Below are 15,536 nucleotides of genomic sequence, written 5' to 3'. Positions count from 1 at the left end.
GAGGACAACAGAGAAGAAGCTGAAGAGGAGAAAGAATGTAAAAATGAGGTTAAAGGTTAAAAATGAAAGGCAAAGAAAAAGGTGAGGGAGAGAAGTTGGGGAAGGGAAATTGAGAGAAGCAACATAAGTAAAAAGCAGATAAAAGAAGGAGCAGACGGAGAATGGGGTTAGCAAAATGAAAGAAATCTTTATGCAAAGAATGGGGCTTGAGTGAAAGAGGAAGAGAAATTGAAACAGCACAGAGAGAGAAAACGGGAGAGAGAGAAAGAGAGAGAAAAGTCCAGAGATTTATGGCAGGTTGTTATAGAGCACCAACTAAATAACAGAAGGTGAGACCAGGTGAATTATTTATGAGCATACAGGGCTGTGTGTGTCTGTCTGTCTGTCTGTCTGTCTGTCTGTCTGTCTGTCTGTCTGTCTGTCTGTGTGTTACATGTGGGTGACACACACACGAACACAATGTTTCTTTGGCACTCCTAGGTCAGCTCATCTTATGAGGAAAAGGAAAGACAAGCCACCCACAACCTGTGGGAGGTATACATTATTCCTAAAAAAAAATAAATAGAGACTAGTGGACAGCTGTCCTCAGGCTGAATGAGTCTGTGGATACATTTTTACAATATATTGTTCATGTATGATATTTTTGTGGTAAGATATTGCCATCTGCAGTACTTAACAACCAAATGTTAATTTACTACATTCCAGATACATATATTATGTACTTATGTGATTCTTTTTACTCATACTCTTAGGAGAAATACTCCCTCTGTTATGGTGGATTTGGAGCAACAACATTTATTCCATGTGCCACTAATTGTGCAATCACACCTACACTTTGGTTGCTTTGGCCCAAACCAGAATGGAAAAATTAACTTTGTTGCATTAAGGAATTTGTTGAGATTCATACTTTCCATTTCCAGGTTACCCAAGGAAAGTTAAATAGATGCACAGGCAGTTTAAAGTTTTGGTGACCTACCATGCTCCAGGGTGGAGATTTGGGCTTTGGCGGTGAGAGTACGGGCTGTAACTGTATTCAATTTCCGGAAATTTCAGCTCAACATTAAACTAATATTGGAATTCACCCCAAACATTTTCCCATATATCTTGGCTTCAATTCTGTTCTAACTACTGAGAAATTGCCCAGCAGTTCTCTGAGAACCACATAGTGCATATTCAGGCCATTTCTCACAGCCAAACTGAACTTATAGAGTAAATGCTGAAGAACATACACACCCTAAACCCATGGCCACTAAAAGGCTTTTGGCAAGTTTCAAGGTAAAAACAAGCTGTCCAAACCAACCTTATTACGGGAACCAGAAGCTGTGCTTGAAACTTAAAGGGATGTAGCCTAATCTTTGTTTTCAATTATAAAAAGGAACACATGCAAACACAACCACAAGCCAAAACAATCAGGAACAACATCATTTTCATGACTAGTGATGATTACAAAAACCCCTTCTGGGAGCCTCAAACACTCACCGAGTTGATGCAGGCCAGCTCCTTGTTGAGCAGCCAGGGCAGGGAGAGTTTCCCCTCTCCTCTGTAGCACGACTGAATCCTCTCTTTAATCTTCTCCTTTATCCGTCTCATTGTGAACAGACACAAAGCCGACTCCTTGGGCGGCTTGGCTCTATTCTTCTGACCCTGGGCGAATACAGTAAACAGAACCTCCTCATGCTCTGAAATACCAAGCGAACGTGCCAAACGGGTTCCTGGCCGGGCCAAGTAAGCATCCTGAACCAAGCGGTACTCCACTCCGTCCTTGGTGCAGCCGATGGGGAATTCAACATAGGAGTAGAACTTTGGATCGTCAACGCACAGGCGGACGATTTTAGAGGTGAAGAACTGTTCGCTGCTAGCATCTGGCGACGTGAGCTGGGTGTCGAGCTGTAAGGTCAGATAATACACAAACTGCTCACTGTTGAAGCCGTAGATGTAGTAGATGTCAAACGCCGGGAACTTGGAGAGCGTGTCTGAGGGAATCTTCAGCTGCGAGGAGACAAACTCATCCTGGTAGACGAAGCTGAACATGTCAGCGTTCTCCTCGTTGGACATCAACTTGCGGCTCGACAGCGTCGGGAAGTACTCAGATTTCCCATCAATGGGAGTGCCGACAAAGAGTTTCCCACCTCCGCCGAAAAGATCCGGGGAGATCACGACACCTGACATGGTTGCTGCCTCAGCAACACTGGATAGATAATGCTCTTTGCGGTGGTGGGGCTCACCGAGCTTGAACAAATCATCCAGACGAAGGAACTGGCATATTCCCTGGGAAGTACTCCCACAGGCAATTAAGCGGTTGTGGGCAGCATCAAGTAGCAGGAGTTTATTTACGTTAGAGGTCTGCACCAGCTCGTGGGGGCAGGACTGGACACCGGGTGGAGGGTAACAGCGAGGGTTGTCTGTGACTGGGCCAGTAACATGGCTTCGAAGCTTGGTCAGGTTGCTGGACAGCTTGTAGATCCAGTTGACAGCACCCAGGTAGACCTCGCCCGTTTTGTTGTGAACCACCAGATGTGTGAGGCCTCCTTCCGGTGGGAAGAAGGAGAGGAGGGAGGAGGTGGAGGACGAGGAGAAAGGAGAGGATGTGGAGCTCGTGGACAGGGAGAGGAGAAGGAAGAGGACGGGAAGGATGAGAAGAGGTTGGTTGAGGTGGGAGGACATGGCGGTAAGGAGAGGGGAAGGTGAGAGCGAGTGGGTGTTGGTGTGTATCTTGGAGTGTGTAATCCTCTACAGGTTCAGTCAGTGCCTTTTAGGACTGCGGGGTATAAAGGATGAGTTTCCAAGCAATCGACTTCCTCGTTCTCTTTTTCCTCCTTTCTCCGTTGTTGTTTTTATGACCTCCTCGCCTGATCCTTAGCCTCATCCGCCACCAGCCCTGAGAAAGAACAAACAAAATCTTAGCAAAAAGATGTCAATACGTTTGCAGACTTGTGTTTTGCACTTCCAAAGATCTGACAAAAAGGATTAATTTGTTTGTATTGAAATGACAAGACACTAAATATTCGCCCACAGACTCAGACCAAAAAAACAAAAAACAAATGAGGGCACTATCGGCTTTGTTTTATTGACTTCTCGTCTCTTGGCTCGCACAGCTCTGTGGAGTTCATCTTTTAAAAGAAGACAGGGCCAAACATCGCTCCTCTCTGTATCGATTGTCTGGAGGTATTAAAGGATGCAGCAGACAAAGTGTACACATGCCCACAGAAATACATACACACAAAAATTTAACCTGTGAGACAAGTGTGCAAGCCGGTGAGATATGTCATTTTGATCAGCATGTGCATACAACACACATGAAGAAGGAGAACTACACACACTCTTACAGAATCACACACAGGCCGGGACACTGATGTGCAGCATGGTGATAACAGGTACACATCCATAAATTACAACAAGGTCTGCAGGAAGAATCCTATGGTATATTAACAACAGAGCAACAGAGCAGAGAAATACAAACTTCTAAAAAAGAAAAGGGGAGAAAGAGAGAGGACTGGTCCAACACGATTTAACGGGAGAGACACTAAGAGGGAGAGAAACGAGAAAGCTTTTTGCCTTCAAACTAGTTCAATTTAAAAGGCAGTGGAGATGGTGGAAAAGATTGCTGTAAGTGAAAACTACGGGGTGAAAATGTGAAGAAAAAAGAAAAGGAGGTCTTTATTTTCCATCCACCAATTCGGCTTGTCCAGGTATCTAGGGGCTGGGTCCTATCCCTAAATGCACGTACAGGTAAGCCTTGGTGGTTTAAGTGAAAAAGCACAGTGGTGTAGTCTAAGCAATACGCAGGTATACGCAGTAAGTACACACTTAAAAATGGCCAATGACACTCAACAACATACTTTCCATTATAATTCTGATATATTTTGAATTCTTACCCGTGTTTCCTTCTTTACATAGGCTGAAGGAAGTTAATTGGTGCATAAAAGTGTATCAGAATACAGGAAATTAAGATGTTGATGCTCAGAACGTTTCACAGGGAGGACGCCCCTCCCCCCAAAACAGATTCTGGCCAATATATAGCCTATATACAGTACAATATACCCACTTCATTACATCAGACTACGCCACTGCAAAAGCAACATGGCTGCTCCACATGCTTAAACTTCACACCATTGCAATTATTATCATCAGCGTGTGATTTTGTTTTGACTCAACTGATCCACCTCGGGGGGGCCTCGCCCAGTAAGGGTGTGTGCTTCATGTAGGCTCAGTCCTTGGAAGAAGCCCTGCTTCAAATCCGACCTGCAGCCCTTTCCTGTGTGTCATCCCCTCTCTTTCTCTCCCTCTTCGTGTCTATCCAGCGGCACTATCTAATAAAGGGGGGAAAAAACTGATCCACCTCTACTGGTCGGTAAGCCCAGAAGCAAACATTCTGATTTAGTTTTTCTTCAATGTCTGAATTAAATTAAACAGGGAAAAATAGTTAAGTCTATGGATAAAGAGATTGTTAATTGTGAAAACTCAAGCCTACTTCCACTTCTGTGTGTGTGTGTGTGTGTGTGTGTGTGTGTGTGTGTGTGTGTGTGTGTGTGTGTGTGTGTGTGTGTGTGTGTGTCAGGGCCATCCTAAAGCCCACCTGCCACATTAGATGAAGCTGTAGAGACGCTCAGGTCTGTCCCGCGCTGATTTATTGCTGTTGGCACATCGATTGCACACACAGCCGCAGACCTTGGCCAAACACTTAGGCAAATTTATACACACCACTTCTTTAGCATGGAGCTCACATCCAAGCCCACGTTGTGTCTATGTGCGTGTGTGCGTCTGTGCATCCTGCATCCATTCAATCTTACTGTATAACTACTAAAACAAACACACACACACACACACACATTGGCCCTTACATAAACTGTATGTAGACAAATCCCATGTAGTAGTAGCCTAACTTTACAAACAGGGTAAACATTTACATTTATCCCCTTGCCATTTTTTTCAAGATAAAGTGGAGCGGCGAGAGAATGTTGGGGTCATGAGCTGGAAACTTCACGTGCACTCACAGTAGGACCCTGTTGATAAAAGAATGTAATTGTACTGTAGTTTGGCTTTCTACAAATAATCAGCAGCCACAGTTAAAACCACTGATTACTCTATGTAACACCGCTCTGGATTCACACCTTAAACTAAAAGTTCCAACTATTTTATACCTTGTGCTAAAAGTTTAAGTTATTTGAACTTTAACCGTGTTTGCCGCATGCACAGTCAGTTTACAACTCCATGTCTAAACAAGAAGTGCATACATGAAGAATTCATCAGCTTCAAAAAATAAATGTGTATTGAATTTTCTTCTGCCTTGAGCTGGGTTCTTAGGGCAGAGTCTGCATCCAGCTCAACAGTGAGTGCCTCGCAGACTGTTGATTATACGATGTGAGCCCCATAGGCTCTACACATGATCAGAAGTATGAGCTGTGTTGCACACAGACACAGTGCAAGGGGAAAGTACTAATCTAGTAATTAAGCCACATGAATGCAATAGTTTTTCATCTCTAAAACCTCTTCATCTTGTGACTACTTAAAGATCCCCTCTACTCAAAAGAGGTGTTTTTAAAGTGGCCATATTATGAAAAACTAAGGTTTTATGTTGTTATTCTGTGTCTCTAGTGCTTCCACACCCATACACATTTGGGGAAAAAGACATCCATGCTGTTTTGAGTGAGATACAGGTTTTTGAATACCCTCTGCCTTCAATCTCCAGGTGAGCTGTTCAAAATCTGCATGGCTTTCTACGTAACTAGGCGAGAAGAGGTGGCTAACCGTAGTTTAACTACTTAAATGTCCCTGTTCTACCGGTATTCCACAAATGCGTCCTCGTTTAGAAGAAGTTTCCCAGCTAGTTTCCCAGCAGCTAGCCAGCGGATGTGATTCTCCAAACAAAGATAGTAAAGAAGTGAGATGTCTCACTCCGTAGTTAAAACAGAGACCTAAACACACAGGATGAAAACATCATCTGTATCAATGTGCAGTACTACAAAAATATGGTGTTTTCTGAAAATGAAACCGTGTAAACCTGTTCTGGTACAACATCAAAATTCTTTTATGAACCTGAAAATGAGCATCATATGGGCGCTTTAAGTCCTCTGAAATGTCTGAACCTGACTATACTGTATCTGTGCAAAGTTTGTCACTAGGGAGGGATATTCCTCCACACTCTTCTACTGAGGGGGGAGGGCGTCTGTGCACTTGCCTAAAAGCTGAGATGCAAACATACCCTGGGAAAGCTCAATTTGGTACGTAGTTTGCGGAGGCAATCTCTTTCTAATATTAAAAACAGCCAGAAAAGAATCCCAAAAACCTAAAGAGCAGAGCCGCCTAACCCAGGGTTTTGTGGAAAAACAATGTTAAACAGAATATGAGTTATAGCGGAGTATTTTTGCATACTTTGAAACATGTCTGGTAAGGGACTTACTGTGGACTTTTTGTTCAATTCTAGTAGATGTTGTTTCGATGAGTGAGTTCACATTTTCTTTATCTCGTGCACGCCCACAATGACTCACATGCACGGTGACGTGATACACAGCCTTGCCAATGGTTTCTCATTTTTCTACTGATTTACAGGCGGCAGTAACACCCCAAGATGTGCTGCAATTGGCCAACAAAAGCAGAGCAGGAGAACACCGCTGGCAAATGAACCTGGATGTCACCAATGCTGAATTTGAAATACTTTGCAAATGCTATAGATACAAGATAACAGACATCTCAAAGTAAGCATGCAAAATTTGATCTGATCAACTCATTTCATGCTTGTTGCAACAGATGGTAGCAAAGTTAAAGTTTCAGTGCAGGTCAAATGAGGACAGGGGAGAAGGAGAATTGAGAAGGGGGGCAGGAGGCGGACACTTGAACGTGAGGAGATTTCTATTTGGAATCCATTTTTCAAAAGACGGAATATTGACAAGTGTTAATGCTGCAGACTGTAGTCGACTCACACCCTCGTCCCATCGCTTTTACCAGATAGATAAGACAGGGGGGAAGGGAGAGGATGTGGAACTTGGTTAAGTTGAAAGGAAAAAAAAAAGAAATACAAACTGTAGCAAATATCCAGTTTAAAAAAATATCCTGAATCCAGCTTTGTATTTACACATGCATCAGCAAGTGAAAAAAGTTACTTGGTACCAAAAGTTGATCAAGGTGTAATTTCTTCCTGTACTATTTGTCTATTTTGCTGCCACAACACCAGAATTTTAGGCAGAAGTTTACGGCACACGGTGGCTGCCACATATTTTATTTATTTATTAACTCAAGCTAAGAAGAAGATCTCTAGACAAAAAACAGCTTGCTCCTTGGGACATTCTCAACTTGTGATGTTTTGCACTTTATAATCTATACACTTTACGACATGCACTGTAGGCTTCTACATGCACTTCACTAGCCCAACATCTCATAATTGTTTGCTGTTTTTTCTTTGCTCTCTAATGTATGCCAACTGTTAATAAACTGTATTTTGTAAAAAAAACTTTAATAAATCTCTTTTGAAAAAAACTAAGAAAAACAAAGAGAGGACCCGCCGGCCTCTTCAATTAGTTTGGAAAAACTTTAGTTTCCCAGTCTGTAACCGTAGTACAGGTGAGAGAGTGGTAGAAGTTTCCATTATCGCGGCCCCAAACCGTTTCCAGCATCGCGGCAGGGCGACGTGATAACGTGGCATTAATCAGGGATTTTAGTTTGGCTTTGCAGGGAACAGAGAGGCTGTATTTTCAGTTTTATAGCTAATTGTCTTATTTTCTTCACAAGTTACAGTTGGAGCCTGGAGAGAATGTAGGGTACTTCTTGTTTACAGTTAACATCTAACTTTACACACTTCAGGCTGTTGCAGCTAGCTTAGGGAAGAGAATGTATGACACTAGGTGGTACAACCTGAGACAAACAATGAAGAAAATTGCCTTCTTCATTTTTGTTTTGCTTTCCATCCATTGTACTGAACTCGTACAAAACCGTGATGTCTGAACCGAGGTATGATCCAAACCTTTATTTCTGTGTACTGTTCCACCCCTTGTAGCAACGTGCAAATAAATGTAAAGCGTATATACACCTGTAAAACACATGAGACATGCACACGCAGACAAACCCACCCAGATACACATCCGTATGCATGGAAATGCAAACAGCAAAACAAATACAAACACATGCATGTGCACCGACTGATACATTTACACACACTTTTACTTTCCTTTTCAGGTGCAGCTCAGCAATCACTCATTCAGACAGTGCGGTACAAATCTACACTGAACAGAGCTGAGTGGTTGAGCCTTAATCATTCTCAATCTGACTGAGTCTCCCCCACAATACACACACCCTGTCTTCAAGCTCTCCAGAGTGGAAGGGATTTAAAGATTTTTCAGATAAAGTCACACCCTTACAACTGCTTGTTTCTGAGCTCTGTAACAGACAAATCACATGAGTTTTCCTTTCTATTTTGGTGTAATTGGATTACCTCAATCTGCCTCTCCGCTGTGTGGATTGGTACTCTCACTGGGCCAGCCACACTCCCATTAAGGGAAGCACTTGCTATTAGTTATATACAGTACATGTAGGTGGAGAGGATGATAATAGTTGCAGCAATGTAGTGAGAGTTTTGCCAATTAAAGAAAAAAGTGAGTCAGGCCTCTCACTTAAACCACCTATTATAAGGCTATAAGCGGTCAGAGCAACCTGACACCTCAAAGAAGACTTTGCTCTTTGACAACAATGTCTTTAATGTTCTGAAATCTCTCCTGAAAATAGTGTACATTTAGCCAAAAAACCGAACCATTTCAGTAGATAACCTTTCAAAAATGCAAAAAGAAAACAGTATAAATATGAAATATTATTATATGTGTCATCAATCCGGCTTGTGTTTCTCTGTCTCTCGACCATGTCATCCAATAGAAGAGTGCAGAAGCACTCCAATCTACTCCACCGCAACAAAATATAATTAACATTTTATCAGGGTTGTTGAAAAGTTGATTGCTTTTGTTTGGATTCTTTATCTGCAGAAATGTCAATAGCAACTCCGGTCCATAGAGTTTATGAGTGTACCGCGACCTCTTTGTTCTACAAATAGTCTGCTCCATTAACTGGTACCTGATGTGCGTGTGTGTGTGAGTGTTTTCCCACATCTTTTCTAGTATTTCCTTCTAAAAGGGTGGAGGGCAGAGACAGAGCAGCTCTCCAAACTACTCTCCCACAAGTAGAAACAAACAAAACAGCACCATGAATGCTCAAATGAGTAGTTTTTTTTTCATAGCTCCAACAATCGGAGGATAGGCCAAACCTATTGGCACACTACTCTCCGGGTATGGCTTGTCTCTGGCTGGTATTGATATGTTGCTGATGTTCAACTTGTGTAGGAGAGGAAACAGATGTCTCCTTACTGCCACCCAGGACAACATTGAAGTTAGCAGTGAGAAGAACAGTATTCCTGTGTGTAAAAGGAATACTCAAAAGTGGGTGGGATGGAGGGGGGAAACAATCCTCCCACCCCTCCTTTAGAAAGAGAAAAGTGTATTTGATGAAAAGACACATAATTATTGACACAATCTCCCACATAGTGTAAAAGAATTCCCTCTTTTGTCAACCTTTACCTTTAAACCAACAAGTCAAACCCAACAGCAACGTACTGTAGATTACTTCTCAAACTACCTATATGGCTGTTCTAAAAAAGGATCTTAATGAGACTAGTTTGATCTATCCCCTATGGTTAAAGGAACAAGTCGGCATTTTGAGAAATGTGCACAATCACTCTTTTTCCGAGTTAGATGACAAGATTGAAACCACATTCATGTCTGTTTAGTAAACAGGAAGCAAAGTCTGGGAGACGATTAGCTTAGCGCAGCATTAGGACTGGAAGCAAGGGGGGTGGGGGGGTAAGGTCTGTACTTAGTAAGTCTATCCATCCACCAAAATCCTCTCCCTATAAGCACTTAATTAACCATTAAAGGGTCTGAACAGACGACACACGCTGTCCTTTTTCCCGGGAGGAGAGTCCCTTTTATACAAATACACCGAGATTTCCTGTCAACACATGGACATGCAGATGTACGCCAATTGTCCAACAGCGGTGAAAGCATTATAACAGATGCTGTGAGCTTGTAGGAATGTGTGTGTGTGTTTGTGTTTGGTGTGTGTGTGTGTGTGTGTGTGTGTGTGTGTACTGATAAACCTTAAAAAAAGAGAAATTACTCAGCAGTTGGGTCATTCCCATGATGGGTGTTGAACTCACTGCAATAAAGTGTGTGTGTGTGTGTGTGTGTGTGTGTGTGTGTGTGTGTGTGTGTGTGTGTGTGTGTGTGTGTAGCCTCCAAAGAGGGGACCCTACAGCGAAAGCCATTTTAGATGGCCCGTAAGTGCTTGAAAAGGCCTAGAAACAGTTCTTTATCAGAGAATTTGGCGTAGATAATCAAAGCTGGTTCCCAACCGCAGAACGGCAATTTTGCAGTTCAAGAAAATGAGAGGGGGAGAGCAATGAAGGATGGAGAGATGGAGAGAAAGACAAAACAAAAACAAACTGCAGACCCATTCATTCATTCAGGAAAACTGCTGCATTGGGATCAGTATATATACAAAAAAAAAGGCACACAGTACAGAAACACGGACACAGGGACAAAGGAGGAGAGTCCTGTGTGGAGGCAGATGGGAAACTAAGTGCATACTGTAGTTTTAAATCTGGAGGCGTGAAGAATATCACCATCTATCTTGGTCGAGAGACTTGATATTTGTGCTGCAATAGAAACCGGTTTTATTGTCACAGTGGTGTTGAAACACTGGCCATAAACTGGGGCTGTTAGTACAAATGTGCAGTCTCAATTAAGAGGGCGGGGACGTATACAGGCTGATTTGGTGACGCCTGTTCTGCACGAGACTGAGCGGAGCTGGCTTAATGATCAGGCTCTCCTTAAATCAGAATCTACTGAATTAGTTGCTAGGAGACAAGATGTATTTACATGAAAAATGGTAATCATAAAGAATATTGAAGTGTTAAATATATGAGCCGGTACACACAAGCTCATACAGACCCATCCATATACCACAGTTGTATACTTTAGCCATTTATCTGCACATTCTGTACCTTTCCCTCCATGATGTTACGTTAATACAGTTTTAACATTCACTTGTTTTCATTACTTGCCAATTACTAGCTAATAAGGGTACTTCAGTGATTTGGTTTTTCCCCTCCATGAGGTTGGAGGACTGCGTGGATTATGTATATTTTATAGCCCCTTTTTTTTGGCAGTTTGCAGATTCTGTTTCTGCGTTCTATTTTCCTGATAACTGATAAAGTTAATTAATTACAGAGGTTTTAAGTTTTTTTTATTATGGTCTCTTTGATTTTAAAATCGAATGTAGCAGAGGGTGTTTTAAGGACGTGGCTATGATGTGATTGCCAGTGGAAGTTGAGCATTTGAGGATTGGAAGTGTCTCACTACTCACCCTTCCCTCTCGTCTAAAATCGTCCCATCCTCAACCAGGAGGGCTGCACCCGTTACGACAAACTCGACGACGGAGAGCAGATCTCCAAAAACCAGTGGGTTAAGTCACACATGCTCTGTCCACTAATTTTACAGTCAATGGTACTATCTTTAAAGTTTTAAATTCAATAAATAATTGCTTAAAGCGTTAATGTTTAACTTTTTTTTTTTTATATTAAGGAATGGTCAAGCCAATTGCCAAATGAATGGATACAAACCTATTTAAAACTGCTGTCGTCCGGCGACTTTCACGTGCAGAAAATCGAGTGAAGATAATTACCTGTTCAGAGGAGGAGAGGTGGGGGTGGTGCGCAATCTGGAAAGGCTTGCGTCATGTGGATGCGCCAACTGTTTTGTGATTACTTACAATCGGTCATGGACGAGACAGAAATACGCACTATGACTTTAAAGCATTTAAACATCGTTTTGTGTTGGAGTTTTTAACATTCCAAAATGTTAATTTTGACTTAAAGATTTTCACTGTAAATGCATATTGGTCCCAATACCTGTTATCAGGTTGATTAACTACTAATAATTGGTATCGGTACCGGCCTTGATGAATCAGTATTGGCTGATCCCTACTTGAGAGACAAAAAACAAGAAACAGTTGTGCTAGCAGTGCTGTAAGGCTGTACTGAGGCAACTTTAATGTTTAACCTTAAAAACACTTGAACTAAATGCTAAAGTTGTTACAAATGATCCTGACGGGGGCATTAATGTCTACATTGAATTTTGAGGCATTTATCCAAAAGGGCAACCATGAATGGGCAAAAGGTTTGTGCCAATCCTCAGGTAAATGTTGAGATAATTGACTGGATTAATTTACTCCAATTCCATTTTTTTTTGTCCTCTGGGCACAATGGTTACAATAATGTACAAATTTCATGGCAAAAGTTGAACACAGAGGGGGAGCAAGCACCAAGACTGAGACATCCTGTCTTTAAGTCCTTAATAAGCTCCAAAAACACTGGATCTGCCCTGCACAGAAAAATGCCTACATTGTTTAAACACACAAGCTTTCTGTTGAAAATGTAGTCTCCAAGTCAAAGCCCAGATAACCCCCTGATGATAGGGTTCATTTTTCCAGAAGGAAAAAGCAAAGTTTGTGGGGCGACATGTTTTTAAGAGATTGTTTTCTGGAGCCTTTCATTTCCTCCTGTAGGTGTCGGGTGATTGACGGGAAGCAGAGTGTAACATGATGCAGCACAGATATTATAACACTCAACACAGCTACAGTGAAAAAAAGATCAAATTTAGACTTTAAAACCAACCAAATGATGTATTTGTGTTTATTGTTATGGATTATCCCCCTCTAAAGAAACACTTATATTGTCTCAGTTATTGTTCTTAGTTGTTTCCTTTAGAACAGGGATCTTCAACAGGGTCTCAGAGTCAATGCAGGGGGGCCTCCAAATTATTGTTAATGTTTTTAACGTTTCTCCAAAAATTTCCAAAAAGTTTTAACTTGAATACAACATATTATTAGCAAATATAAATCCCCAATGATGACAGGCTTGCTGGCCTATAGGTAAAGTAGTAGATAGTCAGGCTCTCAGATAATCACAATGAAAGCCTATTGGCTTTGAAGTAGAACTACAAGAGAAAATTCTCGTAATTGTCAACTCCATCTGCCGCTCTGGCAGCTCACCAGCCACCATTTGAAGGTCATTTATAGTTTGACAAAAATCAAGCTGCTTGGTGAAGTAGTCTGCCTGCCAGATATACCTGTTACTGCTCATTCCCTGCAGCCTGCAGTAGACATTGTGGACCCCTACTGAGACAAAATCAAGAAAGCTCTGTTTGGAAACAACAGTTCCTATCATGCTTTGTGAGATGCAAACAGGAATTATAATTTTTTATAAAAAGGTTGCCATGGATTCCAGTGAGTCACGCTGTGGGCTACAACTGTAGCCCCATTTGTTTACATTTAAGTTGGCGCCATTAAAAAGTATCCCAAATGTTCTATAGGCACTTCCTTCCAGCATTGTACCCATGGACGTACAGACTGTTGGGTGTCACCCGGTCCCAGGCCACTGCAGCGTTCAGGGTCCCCAACCAATGGGGGGAATTTGAAGGAGTTGTTGAAGGTGTGAACTACAGCATCTGTAGTTTTTAAGACTTTTGACTATTTTGAACCCCCTTTTGTCATGGATGACTGTTAAAGATTTCAGAGTTACAATCAAAGCCTCATCTTTTGTTCGAGAAGGGTTCAGGCCTGTATGTGGGACACACGGTCCCCTTTCAGAGGGTAGTGTTTAATCACACTGCTTGGTCCCTAAACAAGTATCAGTGGACAGCTTGGATAATGAAGAAAACTAGGTTCTCAGGCAGGTTCTGGAGTTCTTAGGAGCATCTTTTTTTCTATAATTTATAGGCGGATTAATGGACGATTATCTGCAATTGATTGTCAGAAAATGTGGTACTGAAAGCAAAAATATATGTGTATGATGTCTGTGTTTTTCCTCCTATCATTGGGTCCCTGTATATTATAGTTGGGTCTAGCTCTACTCTATCTTGAAAGTGTACTGAGATAACTAGCGTCTGTTATGATTTGACACTAAAAATAAAATTGAATTGTGTTCAGATTTGAACTGCTCTACATTGCAGATGCCAAGCTTACAGCAGAATATCACACTTGATAAAAACACTGCCACTTAAATCAGCCCCTCACACACCTACACAGACCTACACACACATATGCAATCATGAACACATATGCATACCTTAGGGTAAGAGGAGATATCCAAACACACACTCTCAGCCAAAGCTGTCTTATCTTGCATTTGAGAGTGAGACAGGGTGTCTATGTTGGGCTGGAGATGTAAATTGTGTGTGTGGATGCTAGGATATCTGCAAATGTGTGTGTGTGTGTGCGTGTGTCATCTATCCGTATGTCATCTCTGCTCTGATGTGACCTTTACACACAGATATTTTCTTTTAGCCCTGCCAGCAACACCGCTAACACAATTACACTGGGCTAATGAACGGAAGACCCTGATAAAGTCACAGCATATCAATCTCCCTGTAAAGGCTACATTTGCATCTTTAATATAAATGAATGTGCTTATTAGAGTGCACACTGCTGATCAGATGGAGGAAGAGCTCGTCTAAATTTGGAACCTAAACATATTCAATTTGCCGTCAAATGGAGAAAAGCAGGACATTTTTCTGGTTTTACCTAATAAGTGACTGAAAACAGTTAATTGATTATCAAAATTGATGTTCTGTGATCAATTAATCCAATAAAGCACTAATTATCCTGCTTGTCAGCTGAACGTTGTAGTAATCAGCGCGCCACAGCAAAAGGCTTTCCGAGTTAATCTCTGGTGTGAAAACGGTAGTGCAAATATACTTTACAGTATCAATACTGACATTTAGAAGCGTGTCTCTACAATATATTCTCCACATCGGAATAACATTTACAGCAGTGAGTTTACAATGATAATGCTGCAAATAAGCTAATCTCACACAGTGGCTTTCTCGGTGAGACGGAGAAGCTCTTAACATGAATTGATCCCAGTGTGACATTTTGATTAGATTTCACACCAGTGTGAATACATTTGTTTCATTAGTAGTAGCACTAATATTTACAAAATGCTCTCAGAGGGCATTCCCGTGGTAATAGAAGAGAAAAGCTCTTCACAGGTTGGTTGCGAGGCTATTTTTTTTTTTTGGCAGGATGACAAACTTGAGGAATCATGGGAGGCAACGCATGAAAGCCATTGAAGTGGAAACAGAATGGAAACGTACACATTTCTTGACAACAATAAAAGTGAATTCTGATTACTCTTCAGTCGATGTGCAGTCATGGATACTGCTTTCGTTGCCTGATGAAGTTCTGATTTGAATGTAGCATGAGACAAGACTAAGATATGATTGGTTGATTTGAGGTACTTGTAGCTTGCGCTTACAGTAGATTTTCATCTTTGAACTTTTTCACCCTCCCAACCAGGGAAATTGAATGTTTGAATGTTGAATGTTAAAACATACAGTATATTCCTCTAGTCTTGTACAAACCCAATTCCAAAAAAGTTGGGACACTGTACAAATTGTGAATAAAAACAGAATGCAATGATGTGGAAGTTTCAAATTTCAATA

At 41.5% G+C, this 15,536-nt stretch overlaps 1 protein-coding gene across 2 annotated transcripts in view; it reads right to left on the bottom strand.

The window, feature by feature from the left end:
* plxna1a (plexin A1a) overlaps positions 1-15,536 on the bottom strand; it is a 239,102-nt gene that overhangs the window by 201,254 nt on the left and 22,312 nt on the right. For both annotated transcript variants that reach the window (XM_034875903.1, XM_034875904.1), the window contains exon 2: positions 1,480-2,878. In XM_034875903.1, the coding sequence (XP_034731794.1) occupies positions 1,480-2,664 (1,185 nt within the window). In that variant the 5' untranslated portion in view covers positions 2,665-2,878. The remainder of the gene's footprint in view (positions 1-1,479; positions 2,879-15,536) is intronic.

This window comes from Etheostoma cragini, chromosome 7, assembly GCF_013103735.1.
Source record: "Etheostoma cragini isolate CJK2018 chromosome 7, CSU_Ecrag_1.0, whole genome shotgun sequence".
Classification (NCBI taxonomy): Eukaryota; Metazoa; Chordata; class Actinopteri; order Perciformes; family Percidae; genus Etheostoma; species Etheostoma cragini.
This window is presented reverse-complemented; position numbering and strand designations above follow the sequence as displayed.